This window comes from Daphnia pulicaria, chromosome 6, assembly GCF_021234035.1.
Source record: "Daphnia pulicaria isolate SC F1-1A chromosome 6, SC_F0-13Bv2, whole genome shotgun sequence".
In the NCBI taxonomy this organism is placed as follows: Eukaryota; Metazoa; Arthropoda; class Branchiopoda; order Diplostraca; family Daphniidae; genus Daphnia; species Daphnia pulicaria.
The window spans coordinates 12,200,185-12,217,872 of record NC_060918.1 but is presented as its reverse complement, the minus strand read 5'-3'; the positions used below and the strand labels follow the sequence as shown (position 1 = coordinate 12,217,872).

The window sequence follows — 17,688 nt, the reverse complement described above, 5'->3', positions numbered from 1 at the left end:
AAATTTGAACGAACGACAACAAATTGTATATAATTTCAAAGTAAAAAATGTCTTGTATTAGGATTTAGGATTGAATTGTTATTTGTGAGCATAAAAATAAATGTCCTTACCAAATTGATGGGGTTATAATATATTTACAAAGAGAAGCTGTTCCGATCGTGTCAAAAATTAAAAAAAAAAAGAATACTGAAAGGAATTTTTTCGTTCTGCGAAAAGGAGTAAACCTAACAAATTTCTTGTATTGTGACATAGGTGAATATAAATTTATCTTGTTATACAGATACAAGTGAGCAATATGTGAAGCTAATTCAGCATAAACAATAAATCAGGCACAAATATTTACAAAGTTTTCTTTTGAAGACATTTGAAATATTGAATTTCTAAAATTAGCTTTGCGTTTATAGGAGATCCTAGACATGCTAGGTTTGAAGCCAAGCATCTATGTTATTGTTTGTATGAATCATTTACGATAACGGAAGCTCATTTGTTGAAGCTGTGCTGTTAATATTTGACTAGTTTCCACGCTCATAGTTATCCCTGACGTCACAACCAATGAATGCGGAAAACAATGTTTGGCCACCTTTAATCCGCCACTGAGCATAAAAACATTTTCGTAACCTCGTTCCATTAGAGTTGTAGCCACTTGGGGTGCTAGTATTTCATCTTCATCATACACTACTATAATGTGCTCAGGATGATTTTTCTAAGAAGCAAAAATTATGAATAAGATATTTCAATTTGAAATAATTTTTATACCAACATATTTGAGAAGAGAAGGTGTTTCATAATTAGCGCGAGAGAGCAGACTTTTAGGATAGTTATCAGCCGTGATTATGTGATTTTTGTTGTATTCATCAACATCTCTCACATCAAGAAGGATGTATGGCCTCTGATGGCTTTCCTTTTTATCTTCATCACTGTTTAAACATTTATTTATGAATTTTTAAAATAAACATGATTTCTTAGATTGGTAAGGATTTCATTACTCATTATCTGGATATGTTCTGTATGAAGAAAGGGTAGACTTTGTAGTAATAACAGCAGCTGCTTCTTCCAACTCTTCTTCATTCTTTGCTTGATGAGATTCAGATTCAAGATATACACTTTCACAAATTAAAGATACCAGCAATGATATTTTGATTCTAGGAAAAATCTCATCAGGTTTGAAGTGGAAGTTTCTTTGGATGATATCGAAATCCTCCATCATTTTTCCAACATGATAGCCTAATCATTGCAAACATAGTAATAAACACGAAGGAAAACAATTTTGAACTATTACCTGAATTTGTTTTAGGAATGACATTTTCGAATCTGGTCTTGGATTTCTTCAGGTGTAAGTAAAAATGAATCAAGCACACGATTAGATAAGTTAGCTTCAAATTAACTACTAGGCTTAACGTTTCTGATGAACTGGATGAATTGCCTACCGAGCGCTGAGAAGCTGATGACATTCCCTTCTTGGATGTATTTTCATTTTTTCGGAACTGTGACATACTTTAATTATAAAAATCGCGTCTTAACTATCAAGATTTATTTAATAAACTGTCCTAACAAGTGTTTTGATTTTGAAATTTGAAGATCTGGTAGGTATCACATCTACTTGAGTTATTTCGTTGCTATGGGCAACCAAAAACGAAAATAATACGTCTTGTCATCACTAGGTGGTGTTTAATATATCCCGCCAATCGCTTTGAAATTACAAAAACTAATGAACCCATTAAGAATTCCCAAAACAATTGTATGGAACTTTGCAGTAGGATTTTATCAAAGACAAATAGCATCATAAACCAGATACTAATAGTTGAAGCGGTTGCGGATATCACTGAATAGCGGAGCCCACTTGCTATCGGCACGGAAAAAGACTGGCGTTTTACCTAAAGTGGCGTTAATCGTGATTGATGTAGGGCCTTCAACAACCTGCTGATCATCATCCCAAAAGTGTATCCAACGACTCGATGGTAGATAGACTTCCTGGTTAGATTTGGACGGTTCCAAGACAGGTGCTACCAATAAATCGAAGCCGTACATGAATTCGTATTGAATTTCGAAAGTTTCTAAATCCTCAGGAAAATGAAGAAACAGAGGAGACATTGCTGGAGTACCAAGTGTTGATACTTGAGAAACTACTTCTTGATGATAGGGAGTGAGAGATGTGTAGATCGCTGATAAACGAGCGAAGCTTTTTAGAGTTTCGTTGGTTGAATAGACTTGGTGATTTAGTTCCGGTTTGTTCCCTAAACAAATTCTTTGCAGTTACTTGAAAACTTCAATTGGCCAATTAAAATTTTACCTTCGTGAGTTCTCATCAAAGGTGTAAAAACGCTGTATTCAGCCCAGCGCAACAACAGTTCTTCACTACGAGTCAATATTCCATTTAGAGTTGTATATCCTCCTATATCGCTGTGACTGAGACCAAAGCCGGACAGACCCAACGAAAGAGCTACGATATAAAAAGATTTAATTTAGCATTACTTGATCGCAGATGGTATTTTAAATACCTGCAACAATACTAGAGGGTAATCCATCAGACTTTGACCAGTCCACGTTTTGATCACCTGCCCACATCATTGAATGAAAGTATTGGGCGCCTGTAAATCCCGATCTTGCCCACGGTAGAACTGAATTTAATGTGCCACTTTGTTCTAAAGCGAGTCTGAACAAATGATCGTATGAAGGAGAGAAGATTTAGGAAAGGAAATAATTTTGTTTGATAAACTCAATCATCTGTACCGAACTGTGCTGGCCCATAGAACAGGCAGAAGATTATGAAATTCATACGGATCTGAAGACTCGCTGACTGCTTCGATTGGCGTATATTCTCCAAAATCTGCCATGAATCCTTTGAAACCAAACTCGATGATGTTTTTTTGAATAAGATCTAAAATTTTACCAGGATGGAATGGATGAAAGAATTAATACAATTCAAATAGCATAATAATAAAAAAATTACATACCAGCGTACCACTGTTTGGCCAGAGGATTCGAGAAATCAATTGTTCCAGCAAGAAATCCGCCAAAATCCTGTCTATAAGTTTCACCTTGATCATTTTTGAGCAAATAACCAAGAGTATCTGCTTCTAGAAACAAATCCCCTTCAACATTCAAATGTGGATTGATGTAAGCCGCAACTTGAATCCCTTGCTCTGCCAAGTTAGATATGACGGAATCCAGTCCTATCATAAAACAGGTTTTAGTTAGAGAATTTCTTTGTCAATGTATTAAACTTGCAAGACCTGGGTAAAGCTCTTCGTTCCAACGCCAGTTCCAAAATACTCGGTAGCCGAAAGACGTTACTATTTTACCCGCCCAATCTTGAATCCAAATGGCACTGACCTTAACACCATTATCTAGGCACTGCTGAAGCTTGTCAAGCATCTTTTAAAACATTTCATAATTCATAGGAATGGACTTGACGGTAGTAATATTTAAATATTTACGTTCTGGGTTCCACCTTGGACGGCAATAATGGCTCCATTATAAATCCATTGCGGAAGAATTGGAGAAATTCGCGACACTTCGAGGTTTATTCCATTTACTAGTTCCATCAAGTTAGCAGCTGTTCCAACATTTAGTATCAGTTCGTTATCATGAACATAAATTTCTTTTCTCGTAGGAGAGGTAAAATTCAAGATGGAGTACCTTTACGTTAAAAATTAAAGCAACAAGTACAGTAGTTTCATCACGTAACATTTGAATTTATAAATTAGCAAACCTCTTTTGTTTGCCGGAAATAACATAGTTCCACGTGGACAAGAAGATTGGAGCCGGGTAGTATGTAGTATGGTAATCACCTATATAAGGAAATCACAAACATTTAGCTAATTCTTAAAAATTAACTTTGAATGAGTAGATAAGATTAGAATGTGCATTAAAAAGCCATCAGTCACTATATACCTCCTGCCCCTGGTGATCCTGATTCGACTATCTGTGTAAGAGGACTGGATAGATTTCTACCAACACCTGCACCTCAATCAGATTATAACAATAGTTTTGTGTGATAACAATTTTAATTTTCAGGAATAGAAATAACTTGCCCTGTTCGCGAATCCACATAGGAAATTCACGGCCTTTCAAGTTTAAGTAGGTAAACTGTTCCCCAGCGCCGTAAATTTTCTCTGTGGAGTTTGAAGCTAATCGGAACCAAAGTCGATCCCGGCCAGAAAGAGTGACATTAATCACAGCGAACTTCCGGAACAAAGTCGAGTCCTTTTCTTCAACCACAACATCCACCTATGCAACAAGGCCGATTTTAATCCACGTATAGACGACAAGTATGCTAATTTAACAACTTACTACAATTTCTGGAAAATATTCTGCGTTGTAACATCGAGCTTTGAAGAGAGTTGGCATTCCACTTTGGTCAGTGTCGCACGTTGATAGTTCTATTTTCTCGAAAATATCTTCATTGATGATGAAATTCCCTTGATCTTCGGTAAAATTGGTATTGCTACTTCCAACGGCAATAGCAGGTTCAACGCCATTGTGTTCAATTAGCTAGGAGAGAAATGTCATTTTAAATAAGCAATAGAATTAAGCATTCGGCAATTCCTTACAGGTTGGTCATCAATGAAAAGTACGAATTGGTTCTCGAAAGATTGGGTTAGTGTAAGGCTATTAACTTTAACAACACAATAAACTAACGAAATAAGGAATACACATTTTAAAGACGAATCCATTCTTTTGCCAGACGTCTGCGCTTCTACCCGAATATCGAATAGCCCAGACAAGTAATATCCTTCTATCTTACGTAAAATCTCTTTATCTACTACAATAAATATTGGGAGAGTTCTCGTCTGATATTTAACCATCCCATTCCCACAGCTAGAGTAAACCCCAACTCAGTCCCACATTAAAAACATGTTGAAATGACACTGTAAAGATTATTCTATGCAACACAGATTAAACTGTTTTTTTGTTTTTGCGCATCTTCCACGATAACTTGCCGTCAACAGTTATTTAATCAGGGTAGACTAAAAAAATCAATTTACTAAAAAACCCAAAAGGTTTTTCTGTGCGTTGAACGAATTGAAATTTGATTCTGCCCATTTTGCTAAATTCACTTTGAAGAGCGCACACTTCAGAAACAAGAGAAAAACGGAAACTTTACCTTAATAACGGCTTCCGACATGGCAAGGGTTCAGCAGCGAAAAGATTAGCGGCGTTATGAGACATCTATAGACTGACCTTGAGGGTTTTCGTCAAACATTTAAAAAGCTGAAGAACCACATGAGTGAACATTCAGTCTAGAACAACTGTTCGAAGTGTTAGGTTGTGCTAGTTCATTCAGTCTCCGCAATACATTTCACTCAATGGCAGCCAAGGTCATGGACCTTCTTCGTGTTGGACATCGTTTCAATTGCTTTCAAGAAGTTGAGAAGCTGGTGCTGGACCTTCGTCAGTTTGGTTCTCCAGTACGAATAGCATCTAGCTGCTTAATTCAGGATTATAATCGAGTGGTAAGATGGCGATTTATATTTTTATTACTTTATGTCAAACTAAAATTTCTGCGTAACGTGATATAGGCTATTGGGTTCCGGACATCTCGTACCCAAAAATTCTCGTACTCATTTTTTCAACCATCTCGTACCAGTACGAGATGGTGGTACGAGGTGGCATCTGGCGGTAGAGAACAGTACCGGCTGGTACGAGGTGGCTGGCATAATCTTCCGGCTGGTACGAGTTGGCTGGCAGAAGTTTCCGGCTGGTACGAGATGACTGGCAGAAATTTCCGGCTGGTACGAGATGGCCGGCAGAAATCTCCATTCTAGAGGGAGCCAAAGCCCAAAGGGGAGCGCCGAGCTGGATGTCCGGATGAAGTCCGCCTTGAAGAGCGCCTAGCCGGTGACTGATAACTTAGTACGGCCGCGGCGACCTTATATACTGCGGCTCGAGCATGCGCCACCTTGTGGTCAGTACGAGATGGCAGTACGAGATGGCCGATAGAAAGGCAACCGGCTAAGTATCCCAGCAATTATGCCATGGTATAGGATGATTATGCTTGTGATTATTCACCCTTCAATAAACTTTTTAAGAATTTTTTTATTATGTTAGCAGTGTATTTCATATTTTTCCTCAAACTTCTTTTAATGCAGGAATTATGGTTGCTGTATTGGTGAACCACACGATAGCAGACTAAAAAAGATCGTTGCCTTTGTAAACATTTCGTGTGCTGCATAGAACAGGTAAAGATTGGTCTTAATTTGAATATTTTCATTGATGCAATACATTTTTCACAGAGCAGGCAACATCCCAATCCATCAGCTTCATGTTATACAGCCTCAAAGCTTGTATATACCAGACCAGGAGGTATTCCTCCAATACCTAATCATTGTATGTAAGCTCATTTTTCAGCTTATTATGGCATTCTTAACATTTTATTTTTACTTTGTTTAGATAAAGACTGAGAAAATGCTAGCCAGAAGCAGAAAAGGCATTATTGCCCTCGATTGTACTACATGCTCTTTCTTGGATTGTTTGTTTTCATTAGTTAACTCGTTGGCTGCCTCCAGTCTAAAAATTTGGTCTCGTTGCCAATTTAGTTTTGGCACCATACTTTCCTGCCAGAAGCCATTCTATAGTGATCTGTTGGAGGAGGTTGATCCAAAATATTCAAGTGAGACGCAACAAATATTATTTTTGTTTAAGGCATAACTTTAACCTAACTAGCTAACTAATTTCTTTCATAGTTGAAATCTGGACTGGCAGAAGTATTTGGAACAGAAATTGTCAAAGGAAAAGTGTACAGTTTTGGTGGTGGTTCCAAGATCGCTGTTTTCACATGGCAAGGTTGTCTTTTAGAACTGAGAGGGAAAACAGAAGCGGCTTATGTGGCAAGAGAAACTCCAATGATTATTTATCTCAATACACATGCTGGATTAGAACAGGTAATTGTAAACATGCAGATTGAATTGTATTACTTAAAAGTTTTCCAATATTATGTTTTGTGTGTATGTTCTTAATTTATTTCTTCCTTAGATAAGGAAGAAAGCTTATGCTGACAAGACTAAAAGAGGCCCTATAGCCATGATCGTTGGTCCAACAGATGTTGGAAAATCAACAGTTTGCAAGTTTCTTTTGAACTATGCAGTGAGAATGGGTAGAAGGTAGACAAATTAAGAAAACACAATAAAACATTTTATATCTAAAGAAATAGAATCAAATTTGTTTATGTTTAAATAGGCCTATATATGTTGATTTAGATGTTGGCCAGGGACAACTTTCCATTCCATGCACTATTGGTGCAATGGCAATTGAACGTCCTGCTGATGTTGAAGAAGGATTTTCCCAAGTATGCCCACTAATATACCACTATGGGTACAAAGAACTGGGAGTAATGTAATGCTGTACAATTTACTTGTCACCAAATTAGCCCAAACAGTTGCAGAGAGAATGGAAGCAAATCGACAGAGTAGGAGAGAAAGTAATATTCATTCAATTATTCAAATTATTTAAATTTCTGTGTAGATGCTGTTAGTGGAGTAATAATCAACACCTGTGGCTGGGTAAAGGGCCAAGGGTATCAAATGATTATTCACGCAGCCAAAGCGTTTGAAGTTGATCTAATAATCGTCCTTGACCAAGAGCGACTTTACAACGAACTAGTGCGTGATTTACCTGAAACCGTGAAAGTTGTATTTCAACCCAAAAGTGGCAGAGTATGTTTTCATGCTTGTTAGTTATTTGTGTCTGTCATAGCTACAACTCTTAATTCTGGAATTATTGTTTGTGTTAAGTTGTGGAACGGAGTCGGCAGGCAAGAGTAGAATCTCGAGATCAGAGAATTCGCGAATATTTCTACGGATCAGCAGCCCAGTTTTATCCACACTCATTTGAAGTGAGATTTTCAGATGTTAAAATATTTAAAATTGGTGCGCCGGCCTTACCAGATTCATTAATGCCTCTCGGAATGAAAGCGGAAGATCAACTTACGAAATTAGTCACTGTTCAGCCAAGTAGGCCTATAGATTTTTTATATAATTTAGAGACTGACAAATTTTATTTTTGACGTTCCCTCTATTGCAGGCCAGCAATTATTGCATCATTTGATTTCAATTAGTATGGCTAAATCCGGGGAAGATGATATTATTCAGACCAACGTTACTGGGTTTATTTGTGTGTAAGTTTTGACGTCCTAGATCAGATGTTATTTTATTTATGACATTTCGTGCATTTACAACAGGAATAACGTGGATTTAGAACGGCAAATGCTTACGGTGTTGTCACCTCAGCCTCGACCACTACCTCGAACCCGATTGCTTTTATCCGACATTCAGTATATGGACTCCCACTGACCCTATAAATTGAACGAACAATAAAAATTCTTGCTACCTTGTTATATCTGATCTTGTGTATTGTTCGTTCTGTAGGCCGTATGATTGCTCAAGTCAACACCCACATACATACATGTAAAATTCCTCTATCACACATATTACACCCCTCACAAAACAGTTAAATAAGCCTCGCAATCGCGCAGGACGAGGTATCCTTTTTTATCTAACCAAAATTTATGTTGAATCAAGAAGTGGACACTTAATAATCCGGGCACTGTCACATTTGACGACACTAGTGAACTATCTCATATTTTCGAGGGGGTAGGAAGAAAAGGTGGAACAAATATCCTAATGAATAAGATTGTTAAATTTTGCAAAATTCCCGTCGAAGAAACAAAAATATTCGGCAACTGAAGCCAAACACACAGAACGTAAGTTGTGGGTGGCATTCTGTTTGAAATAATTATCGATAAAGAAACGCGCGCAGTACACTGAATACGATCAGCTATCCATATCTATATCAGCCATCTCGTACTGCCATCTCGTACTGACCACAAGGTGGCGCATGCTCGAGCCGCAGTATATAAGGTCGCCGCGGCCGTACTAAGTTATCAGTCACCGGCTAGGCGCTCTTCAAGGCGGACTTCATCCGGACATCCAGCTCGGCGCTCCCCTTTGGGCTTTGGCTCCCTCTAGAATGGAGATTTCTGCCGGCCATCTCGTACCAGCCGGAAATTTCTGCCAGTCATCTCGTACCAGCCGGAAACTTCTGCCAGCCAACTCGTACCAGCCGGAAGATTATGCCAGCCACCTCGTACCAGCCGGTACTGTTCTCTACCGCCAGATGCCACCGTACCACCATCTCGTACTGGTACGAGATGGTTGAAAAAATGAGTACGAGAATTTTTGGGTACGAGATGTCCGGAACCCAGGCTATTAGGCTACACGGTAAAGTTTTATTAACATTTGTGGTTTTTATGTAACTTAAGATTGCACAGCCTTTGGATGAACAATGGAGGTACTCGTTCATTAGATTTGTCTGTGATCAACATGTGAACGTTACGAAAACGACAAATTGTTCCTTTTCTTTCGAAATCAATTACATCGACCGAATGCGTGGGCTTGTGTTAACTCGGGCGAATCTACACCATAATCCCGTCAAATTATTAATTTGTAATCAAGGTAAGTAATTTGCTTATTTCGCCTTTCAGTTGCAATTCTCATTTACATTTTTATGTTCTCGAATCAGATGACGAGCTCCTGATGATTTCTAACCCACTTCGCGTTATTCGCTCGAGAACAGGTCACGTCTTGGTATGTCACGCAGCTCCGGATGTTCAAGATCAGATAACGTAAACTTACTGTATCTGATCACTTTTCTTTTTACCAGGCACTTTATCGCCAGTCAAACGCACAGAGAAAATTATACCAGCGTCATGGCGATGTCCTTGTCATCCATTTACACTCCGGTTATTCTTTCAACTCTAAAAAGACATTACTGGCCATTTCGGTCATTGATAATGACGACGGCGCAGACTATACGGTCTGCCTTGTCACACTACCAAATCAACTTTTATTAAAAGTTATCGCGTGTTGTTTCAAAATCTTCACATCGGTAATTTTAGACAATTTTCCAATTAATTGATATCACTCGCTAAGCTATATCCTGATTTTACTTTCAGTCCAACGATCCTTTGACAACTGTAAAATCTGTCGTTGTTAATCGAGAGGAGCTTCTGCCCAACGTAAGAAAGGCTTTTCCAGAGGCAGATGTTCTTGTATCAAAAAGTCGGATGCTAGAAAAGGTAACATCTATTAACTTAGTTATTTCACTCCACCGCGCATTAAAATGGAGTACTCGAATTGTAGGTGTCTGCTGAATTGTCAAAACACAAATTGAAAACAGATTTACGCGAACAGCTCTATAACACTTTTGCAGTCTGTTGTTCTACTTCGTGTGAACAAGAATTTGGTTTTGCGGAAGCTTATCTTTTATCGGCAGGTGGAGGACTGGGAAGCTACTTTGAAACAACGTGGTTCGAACAAACTGACATATGGAGAGCCATTGACAATCTACGTCGTTTAAAAAAAGTTGACGTGGAAAAAGCCATTTCAAATGTTCACCGTAAACTGGCACAAACTGGATTTTTCGATAGATAATAATTGACTATGGTTGTCATTGAATCTCATGTTCAGACTTCGAAATCTTGTCCAGGTATTTGTAAAATATGAGAGTATGAAGTATTTATGTACTTTTCTTTCAAAATTTGTTCTGTTACCAAGAAGTCCTTTATATCCTGTTTATAGTTACCTCATTACCTGTCAATTTAAATGTAACTCCGAAAATATTTTGCTATCCAACATTGTTCTGTTTTCTAGAGACAATACATTGTTTGTACCTTAAGTAAAGGGTTTTGGACTTACCCTTTTGCAAATGTAAATTAAAGCTGTACTCCATTTTTCTCTTTTACTTGACCTCAGTTCGAACTACTCATTCCAGATTGGTAAATATGGTGCGATAACTAAACAATTTGAAAACTCTGAAAAATACGATTACAAGCAACACGTGAACAGTCTCATCACGTCTAGACTGGTCTGCAATGTTGATACAGTTTAATGTGGAAACTTTATTTCGCATATTTATTGGGTAAAATTTATATTTTACCCTTTTGGTTAAGAAATATCGCAAAGAATTTTGATAAACAAAGACTTTACGGCGCAGTTCAGATTTCATTTTGACAGTGTAACATAATTTTAACGCACGTCCATAATAATGTATCGGCCAAAAAACAAAAAACAAACAGACATACCAAACACTCGCATTTTCACGACACATTCATTCAAAGTTCATCTTTTGACGATTTATCTTCATCTTCTTCGTCATCCTGTTCTGCCTCTTCCTCGGCATTTTCTGCTTCTGGCACAGTTTCAATTTCCTCGTCTTCTTCGACCACCTCATCACCAATACCCAAAGATTGTTTCAACATAGCATCAATATGCTCAGCAAACTGACTGGGATCTTGCAACATGTAGCCAGATCGAAGTGTAGCTAGAGAAAAAATGAAACATTTAATAAATTATGCTACAATTGATATTTTGGCCAGGTATCATTTACCTGTCTGAAACATCATCATAGCCATGCCCTTGGAAATACGATCTTCAGGGTTAGCTTCAACCCGCTTGAGAAGTTCCTTGATCAAAGGATGGCGAGGATTGATCTCCAAAGTTTTCTTCTGTGTTAAATAGTAGCTATAATAGAAAAAGTAAATTAGTATAATGGTACGTATAAATGATTGAAAATAAACAGACAACTGAACGCGGACAAGAAGCAGAAACACTTACTCTCTCTGAACATCTTGTGTTTTGGAATGAGTCTGGGAAGCGATGATTCGCTGCATGTTACCAGTCCAACCGAATTTGGATGTAATCAAAGCGCAGGGAGTCTTGAGCAAGCGTTGACCAATTTCGGCACGTAAAATCTTTACATCAACACAAAAACGAACAACAATTAGAAACCAACACGGAATAAATAGAAATGCAACGAAAACAGCACAATCGACACTTATTCAAATCTTGCCCATTACGCCGGACACCCAATTAAAACAGACCACTGACATTTAACAAAAGCCGACGGATAACGAGCCCAGTCGACTTACTCTCTTTGAACGTCTTGTGCTTTCTGATGCGAGTTAGCCAACATCAACCGTTCCATATTACCAGTGATACCCCATCGTGACGCTACTAATGCAGTAGGCGATGTGTGCAAACGGTTTGATACCTTGGCTGTCATAATCTAATTTGGGCGTCACAATTACAATTGCGATAATAATAGGTGTAAATATCGGTTTCTGCCAAGACTTTATATCGAAAAATACTATGTTATCACAACTAGAAATTAATAGAGGAAAACTTACGTGTTCCTTAAGAGCGGTTTCAGTCAACCACTTGGTCAATGGCTCAAACTGTGTCTTGAGGGCTTCCAACTTGGCTTTGGCACCTTCTCCCTCATCCAATTCAACACCCTCCTTGGCGACGTTCTGGAATTTCTTGCCTTCAAACTCGGGAAGAGCAGAGATGCAGTATTCATCAACAGCCTCGGTGAGGTAGAGGACTTCATAACCCTTTTTCACAAGACGCTCAACGAATGGCGACTTCTCGACTTCGTCCAAAGAAGAACCAGCAATGAAATAAATAGATTCTTGTTTTTCCTTCATACGCTCCACATAATCGGAGAATGTGACGAATCCTTTGTTGGCTGATGAGCGGAACTGCAGGAGTTTGGCAAGACGGGAACGGTTGGCGGAGTCATCGATAACACCCAATTTGATACTTATCAAGAAAATCAGTTAAAATCAACAAAAAGTTCATTAAAACAAATCGAATTGAAACATACTTGGTGGAATATTCAGCCCAGAATTTTTCTTGACCTTCCTTGTCCAATTTCTTGATCATATCAAGAGTCTTACGAATAAGCTTCTTGCGGATGACCTTGATAAGTTTGTGCTGCTGGAGGGTTTCACGAGAGACGTTCAAAGGCAAGTCATCAGAGTCGACAACACCGCGAACAAAGTTCAAATAGTTGGGCATAATGTCTTGGAAGTCGTCGGTGATGAAAACGCGGCGGACGTAAAGCTAAGTCGTTAAAAAAGGACATTTACATTCGTGAACTCTTTTACAAATGACATGTTCTCCTTACCTTAATGTTGTCGGTGCGAGTTCCGTACTTGTTGAAACTTTCAGTTGGCTGAGCTTTAGGGATATAAAGAAGGGATTTGAAAGTGACTTCACCTTCTGCGACGAAATGGATATGTCCCAACGGCCCTTGGGTATCTTTAGTAATTGCCTTGTAGAACTCTTCATATTCATTTTCTTCCACTTCAGATGGTCTAACATAATAAAATGTTCATTAAATAAAATTTAGAGAAAAGCAAAATTAAGGCACTAATTACTTTCTTGTCCAAATTGGCTTAGCGTTATTCAACAACTCCCAATCCCAAGTAGTCTTTTCAATTTTACGAGTTTTAGGTTTCTTCTCTTCAGCCTCTTCCTCAACTTTGGCATCTTCCTCTTCCTCTGCTTTCTTGTCTTCAACAGGTTCGGCCTCATCGTCAATAGGTTCCTCTACTTCCTCTGTCTAGTAAGTCAAGTAAAGTTATAAATATTGACAGATCAACTCATCATCTTTTTTGTTGTTGCATACCTTGCTTGTCCATAGGTAAATATTGAAATTGATAAACTGGGAGTATTTGTGCACTAGGTTGCGGACGGTGTCTATTTCGAGGAAATCACGAGCTTCTTCCTTCAGATAGAGGCTAATTTGTGTACCGCGTTGAAGAGTGTTGCCTCGAGGATCTTCAGCAACGCTGAAAGAATTGGCGTCCGATTCCCAAATGTACTGTTTATCGCCATTATTCTTTGAAGTAACAACGACTCGATCAGCCACTACATAATACAAATAAGGAAAGGTATTACTAAATATTCCAATGATAAGAGTAAGAATAACCAAGTTACCTAAGAAAGCTGAATAGAAACCGACACCAAATTGTCCGATTAGGTCTCCTGCATCTTGGCCGGTTGATTCTGGGTTCTGCATTTTGCTCAAGAAATCAGCAGTTCCTGATTTGGCAATTGTACCAAGGTTTGTAACCAAGTCGTTCTTAGTCATGCCAATGCCGGTATCGGTAATATGAAGAACATTGTTTTCTTTGTCAGCCTTTAAGTATTTAACAAAATTATTAGCATTCAGTTTCATAAATATGCAAATGAAAAAAATTACTTTAATTCTGATGGTTTGTTCAGTTGTAGCAGCTAAAGCATCCTTATCAGTGAGAGCCATAAGACGAATTTTGTCGATGGCATCTGAAGCATTGGAAATCAATTCTCTCAAGAAGATCTGTAAATTTCAAATATTGTATCACATCATTCGGTAACACACAAAATAAATAAACTACCTCTTTGTTGCGGTATAATGAATTGATGATGAGTTTCATCATTCGATTTACTTCAGCCTGGAAAGCAAACTTTTCAGACTTTTCTCTAAGTTCCTTAACTTGAGCTACATTTAGTCCATCTAGTTTAATGGCTTCTTCTTCTCTCTGAACCACCTCAGCATCTGTTAATTTAAAGGGTAAATTTAAGTGGAATTTTTAATTACAACCTGAGTAAGAACCAATTTACCTGTTCTGGAACCTTCTCTGCTAGCACCCAGATCAAGTTCAATATTATCTGCTACAACGTCTTCATCTTGGGCGTAACAAGAAGCTAAAATAGGAGAGCAACCATTCAAGAGTTTACTAACTGCAGTTGAACTGCCACACAATCGTTACATTCTTCGTGATTGCATTAAACCGGTAGACGTCAAATAACTTACCAGAAAGGAAGAGTAGCCCTAACAGGCATAAAGCAAATTTCGTGGAAATCATTCTTGTGACGATACTCGGCCCGATGATGATCATGCAGTTCGAGCCTGGGCAAAACGCTACCACCAACTAATGTGAGTTGCTCGTCAGAGAGCTGCTTATTCACTTCAAAAATTTGGATCTCGGCAAGCAAACTAAGCTCTACGTATTGACACGTGTAAAACAGAAAGTACTTATACGTGTAAAAGCCGAACGTCCAATGAAACTTCGTGTGGTGTCACAGCAACCAATGGGAGAAGCCCACATGCCACGTCGAAAAGGACACGCCCTCACGACGCGAATCAACTCCGTGACTAGAGAAACATTGTCTTTCTTTCCTCCCCTGAAATACGATTTTTAATACTTTCCTGAAAATTCTAGAAATGACAAGGTCAACAGCCTTTTTTCGACAGGTTATGCATACTCATATACTAAGGTAATAAAATTTACAAACACATAAAAACCCACTTTATCCTACACCGATTTATAAATAAAATGTAATGCGTACAAATATTGTATATGTGTGAAATTTTATTGGCGAGAGGCACTGAACACTTGATACAAGGTACAGTATGCAAGGCATCTGTTAAACAAAAGTGGAAAAAAACACCAATTCAGAGATTTTCCTAGAACTACAAGAAAGAAGCAAAAATTGTTTATCATCACGAATCAATAAAGTTTTGCTGAGATACAGTACAAGGGGAATAATAAAAGGGAAATTTTGAACGGCAGGTTCGACCAAATCGAGAGGATATCAAGAAAATTGTAATTAATCATTTGTCTAGATGAAGCTCTCTTGAATCAATGATCGTGTCCAATGTCGCTATTGGCATTATGAGTTCATCACCCGCGGCGGAGTACGAGTTAATTTTCTCCTAAATTAATAAAAATTTTGAAATAATTGCATCAGTCGATGAAACGACAAGGAAACGCTCAGAAAAATCTTCAGTATACCTTTTCTTTTTGTGCACTGCCGTCATACTACTTCCATTTTCTTCGCGTTTGCTTTTTCGATCCATGCTGGTTTCTTCATCACTTGAATCGGAATCAGAGGAACTGGAGCTAGAACTGGAACTGTCTGACGAGCTATCGGAAGCAACACCAGTGTGTGATTTTAGATTGACATTATCAGCGACAATCGCAAGCTCAGGTTCGTGAATCTAGATGAGTACAAAACAATCAATATGAATATAAATAAATGACTTTGTAAGTGACGTTGTAACTTACTTTTAAAGTTTTGTACCACTTGCGAGAAAACTTGGGCCTTCCACGAACCGTTTTATGCCACACGACTGGAAAATTTGTGCGAGAGCAAAAGTTTTGAGTGATGGCAACAGTTGTGTCTAGATTTAACACGACATGCCACCAGCCTCCGGGAACGAAGACTGTTTCACCAGGCTTTTGCAAAATTTCGAGCTGTGACGAAAATTACAGACTGATGAATTGTAAAAAAGAAATAGCCGATGTAGGAGCGTAAGTACATACTGGTTTGAATTCAGCTGGCCAGTTAGGGCTTTGTGTCCGAGGATATATAATTTTAAACCAGGTTATTGCTTCATCCTGTTGTTTTCCTCCCTCTTGAGAAGTCAGTTTAATCAATTCGCGTGGAGTATGCGTAGGGAATAAGCACCACCTGAATGCATCAAAAGTTGAAAAATAATGCCGATATCTCGACTGTTGCTTATTCCATTAGTATCTCACCGTTTATGGCCGAAGACCAAAGCGTTCCACGCACTAGTACCGAGAGGGTCAATGTGTATCCCAGTTCCGGATCTTTCTGGTCCAATGACAATCCATCTGTATGGAGGCCAAATCTTATTTCTTTAATTAATTATCAAAAAATATGAAGACTAGACCTATACGGAGGCCTCTTTTCCTCTCCAGCGTATTTAAACAAATCGTCTCTAAAGTAGACAGGCACGTCATAGTCTTCCAGCAATCGTTTTCTCCTTGGGTGCTGGACAAACAACATGCAAACAAAATTTTTGTGAAAAAAAAAATTACAAAATCTTGTCAGTTGACTTACATCACCATAGCTGCTATCAAATATATACAATGGGCTGTCATCTGTGGTGGTTTGCATGTAGTGGGTGTAATACTTCATCTTCATCTTTACCGAATAACCTTCATTGTCTTCACCACACTTAAACTTTTGGTTGCGATACTTCTTGGCCAGTCTCTGCATCATAGAGAACCACTTGATAGAATCAGCTCTGACAATTAGTATTGTATTCAGCAAATACTTGCCTGAATTGTCCACTTATAATTTGCCATCCATTCTCTTTGAGCATCTAAAATAACAACCTGAGAAAGACGGTTAATTTGTGTTAAAAGGAGAAGCAACATTTCATTTCTTACTGGTAGATAGGGCCTTTCAAAGCGTTCAATAAATTCCTGGGGGCTGATTTTGTCAACACTGATTCTCTCTACATTGTCAGTAAACACAGTGAAAGGCTTGAAGTTTTTGTGAAAGCCTTGTTCTACCCAAACTGCACTGGAATGGAGTTCTGAAATAGATGAAAAATAACCAAAAAGAAAGATAAATGACGTCCACAGTAGCTAAATGAGACGCCCAACACATGGGTCGTAAAAAAACACAGAGCGAACTTCACTTACCGGGTCTGGCTTTTTTCTTAGCTTCGCGAATTCGTTTTTTTGCAAGCGAATCGAAATTCATTTTCCAACATAAAACAAACAATCCACCCAAATAATTCAAAAAGAGGCAGGAATTTCAAACTTCATATCGTTAATCGTTCATCTCGTCTTTCTGGCCGCGTCTGCTAAAGTGGCGATCTCATTTTCAGAATCCCAAAGTTCCGAAGTTGCCAGATTGTCTTATCGGCAACTTGTGTTTCCCGCGTTATTTCTTTTCTTTTCCGATTCGAACTTACTTGTCTAGTGACGTATACGTATACGCACGCATTTTGTGTGCGTACGTGACTGGGAATTGATTAAAATAGTTGGGATAACATTCCTAGATGGGGTTTATCGGGAACCCAAAACTACTTTTTTTTTTTTCA

General features: G+C 38.4%; 5 protein-coding genes and 1 pseudogene across 8 annotated transcripts; 2 read left to right on the top strand and 4 right to left on the bottom strand.

The window, feature by feature from the left end:
* Window positions 1-460: 460 nt before the first annotated feature.
* LOC124342090 (centrosomal protein of 41 kDa-like) lies at window positions 461-1,451 on the bottom strand. The gene is made up of 4 exons (XM_046795061.1): window positions 1,280-1,451; window positions 987-1,224; window positions 761-917; window positions 461-703 (listed from the first exon to the last, which is right to left on the bottom strand). The coding sequence occupies exons 1-4, from the start codon at window positions 1,449-1,451 to the stop codon at window positions 461-463; spliced, it is 810 nt and encodes a 269-aa protein (XP_046651017.1).
* LOC124344121 (sulfoquinovosidase-like) lies at window positions 1,135-10,843 on the bottom strand. Of its 3 annotated transcripts, XM_046797573.1 has the most exons (15): window positions 10,695-10,843; window positions 5,185-5,428; window positions 4,294-4,494; window positions 4,035-4,230; window positions 3,895-3,960; window positions 3,713-3,791; window positions 3,438-3,639; window positions 3,234-3,375; window positions 2,955-3,173; window positions 2,731-2,878; window positions 2,499-2,653; window positions 2,291-2,440; window positions 1,428-2,234; window positions 1,280-1,325; window positions 1,135-1,224 (listed from the first exon to the last, which is right to left on the bottom strand). In XM_046797573.1, exons 2-13 carry the CDS (start codon window positions 5,236-5,238, stop codon window positions 1,795-1,797), a joined length of 2,052 nt encoding a protein of 683 aa, XP_046653529.1. In that variant the 5' UTR covers window positions 5,239-5,428; window positions 10,695-10,843; the 3' UTR covers window positions 1,135-1,224; window positions 1,280-1,325; window positions 1,428-1,794. The 3 variants fall into 3 exon arrangements, with proteins under 3 accessions (XP_046653529.1, XP_046653531.1, XP_046653528.1); XM_046797575.1 differs by lacking the exon at window positions 10,695-10,843 and having other exon boundaries at window positions 5,108-5,198; XM_046797572.1 differs by lacking the exons at window positions 5,185-5,428; window positions 10,695-10,843 and adding an exon at window positions 4,554-5,014.
* Window positions 5,318-8,358, top strand: LOC124344170 (annotated as a pseudogene).
* On the top strand, window positions 9,213-10,675 carry LOC124344213. The gene is made up of 5 exons (XM_046797719.1): window positions 9,213-9,452; window positions 9,520-9,584; window positions 9,661-9,885; window positions 9,953-10,075; window positions 10,140-10,675. The coding sequence occupies exons 1-5, from the start codon at window positions 9,383-9,385 to the stop codon at window positions 10,428-10,430; spliced, it is 774 nt and encodes a 257-aa protein (XP_046653675.1). The 5' UTR covers window positions 9,213-9,382; the 3' UTR covers window positions 10,431-10,675.
* Window positions 10,844-10,980: 137 nt separating the features above from the next.
* LOC124344116 (endoplasmin-like) lies at window positions 10,981-14,865 on the bottom strand. Of its 2 annotated transcripts, none has more exons than XM_046797564.1 (13): window positions 14,641-14,865; window positions 14,448-14,531; window positions 14,222-14,382; window positions 14,047-14,163; window positions 13,782-13,983; window positions 13,471-13,712; window positions 13,220-13,404; window positions 12,967-13,156; window positions 12,664-12,902; window positions 12,185-12,599; window positions 11,927-12,063; window positions 11,386-11,519; window positions 10,981-11,319 (listed from the first exon to the last, which is right to left on the bottom strand). In XM_046797564.1, the coding sequence occupies exons 1-13, from the start codon at window positions 14,723-14,725 to the stop codon at window positions 11,111-11,113; spliced, it is 2,400 nt and encodes a 799-aa protein (XP_046653520.1). In that variant the 5' UTR covers window positions 14,726-14,865; the 3' UTR covers window positions 10,981-11,110. The 2 variants fall into 2 exon arrangements, with proteins under 2 accessions (XP_046653520.1, XP_046653519.1); XM_046797563.1 differs by lacking the exon at window positions 11,927-12,063 and adding an exon at window positions 11,613-11,749 and having other exon boundaries at window positions 14,641-14,862.
* A 319-nt stretch (window positions 14,866-15,184) lies between these two features.
* On the bottom strand, window positions 15,185-17,473 carry LOC124344181 (bifunctional arginine demethylase and lysyl-hydroxylase JMJD6-like). The gene is made up of 10 exons (XM_046797666.1): window positions 17,285-17,473; window positions 17,027-17,175; window positions 16,916-16,972; window positions 16,695-16,847; window positions 16,525-16,625; window positions 16,370-16,465; window positions 16,154-16,301; window positions 15,896-16,084; window positions 15,623-15,828; window positions 15,185-15,543 (listed from the first exon to the last, which is right to left on the bottom strand). Exons 1-10 carry the CDS (start codon window positions 17,343-17,345, stop codon window positions 15,501-15,503), a joined length of 1,203 nt encoding a protein of 400 aa, XP_046653622.1. The 5' UTR covers window positions 17,346-17,473; the 3' UTR covers window positions 15,185-15,500.
* Window positions 17,474-17,688: the final 215 nt, after the last annotated feature.

Excerpts from the sequence above, each read along its gene's own strand:
- LOC124344181 (XM_046797666.1), bottom strand. The coding sequence starts at position 17,345 with ATGAATTTCGATTCGCTTGCAAAAAAACGAATTCGCGAAGCTAAGAAA. Across the intron at positions 16,466-16,524 it reads GAAAAGAGGCCTCCGTATAG|ATGGATTGTCATTGGACCAG; the intron begins GTCTAGTCTTCA and ends GCCTCCATACAG. Across the intron at positions 15,544-15,622 it reads GCAGTGCACAAAAAGAAAAG|GAGAAAATTAACTCGTACTC; the intron begins GTATACTGAAGA and ends TTATTAATTTAG.
- LOC124344121 (XM_046797572.1), bottom strand. The coding sequence starts at position 4,808 with ATGGTTAAATATCAGACGAGAACTCTCCCAATATTTATTGTAGTAGAT. Across the intron at positions 3,640-3,712 it reads ATTTCCGGCAAACAAAAGAG|GTACTCCATCTTGAATTTTA; the intron begins GTTTGCTAATTT and ends TTTAACGTAAAG. Across the intron at positions 2,441-2,498 it reads ACCCTCTAGTATTGTTGCAG|CTCTTTCGTTGGGTCTGTCC; the intron begins GTATTTAAAATA and ends TTTATATCGTAG.
- LOC124342090 (XM_046795061.1), bottom strand. The coding sequence starts at position 1,451 with ATGTCATCAGCTTCTCAGCGCTCGGTAGGCAATTCATCCAGTTCATCA. Across the intron at positions 918-986 it reads AGAACATATCCAGATAATGA|TGATGAAGATAAAAAGGAAA; the intron begins GTAATGAAATCC and ends ATGTTTAAACAG. Across the intron at positions 704-760 it reads CACCTTCTCTTCTCAAATAT|AAAAATCATCCTGAGCACAT; the intron begins GTTGGTATAAAA and ends TTTGCTTCTTAG.
- LOC124344213 (XM_046797719.1), top strand. The coding sequence starts at position 9,383 with ATGCGTGGGCTTGTGTTAACTCGGGCGAATCTACACCATAATCCCGTC. Across the intron at positions 9,886-9,952 it reads GTTTCAAAATCTTCACATCG|TCCAACGATCCTTTGACAAC; the intron begins GTAATTTTAGAC and ends TTTTACTTTCAG. Across the intron at positions 10,076-10,139 it reads AAAGTCGGATGCTAGAAAAG|GTGTCTGCTGAATTGTCAAA; the intron begins GTAACATCTATT and ends CTCGAATTGTAG.
- LOC124344116 (XM_046797564.1), bottom strand. The coding sequence starts at position 14,725 with ATGATCATCATCGGGCCGAGTATCGTCACAAGAATGATTTCCACGAAA. Across the intron at positions 13,713-13,781 it reads TTTCTATTCAGCTTTCTTAG|TGGCTGATCGAGTCGTTGTT; the intron begins GTAACTTGGTTA and ends TGTATTATGTAG. Across the intron at positions 12,064-12,184 it reads AAACCGCTCTTAAGGAACAC|ATTATGACAGCCAAGGTATC; the intron begins GTAAGTTTTCCT and ends CGCCCAAATTAG.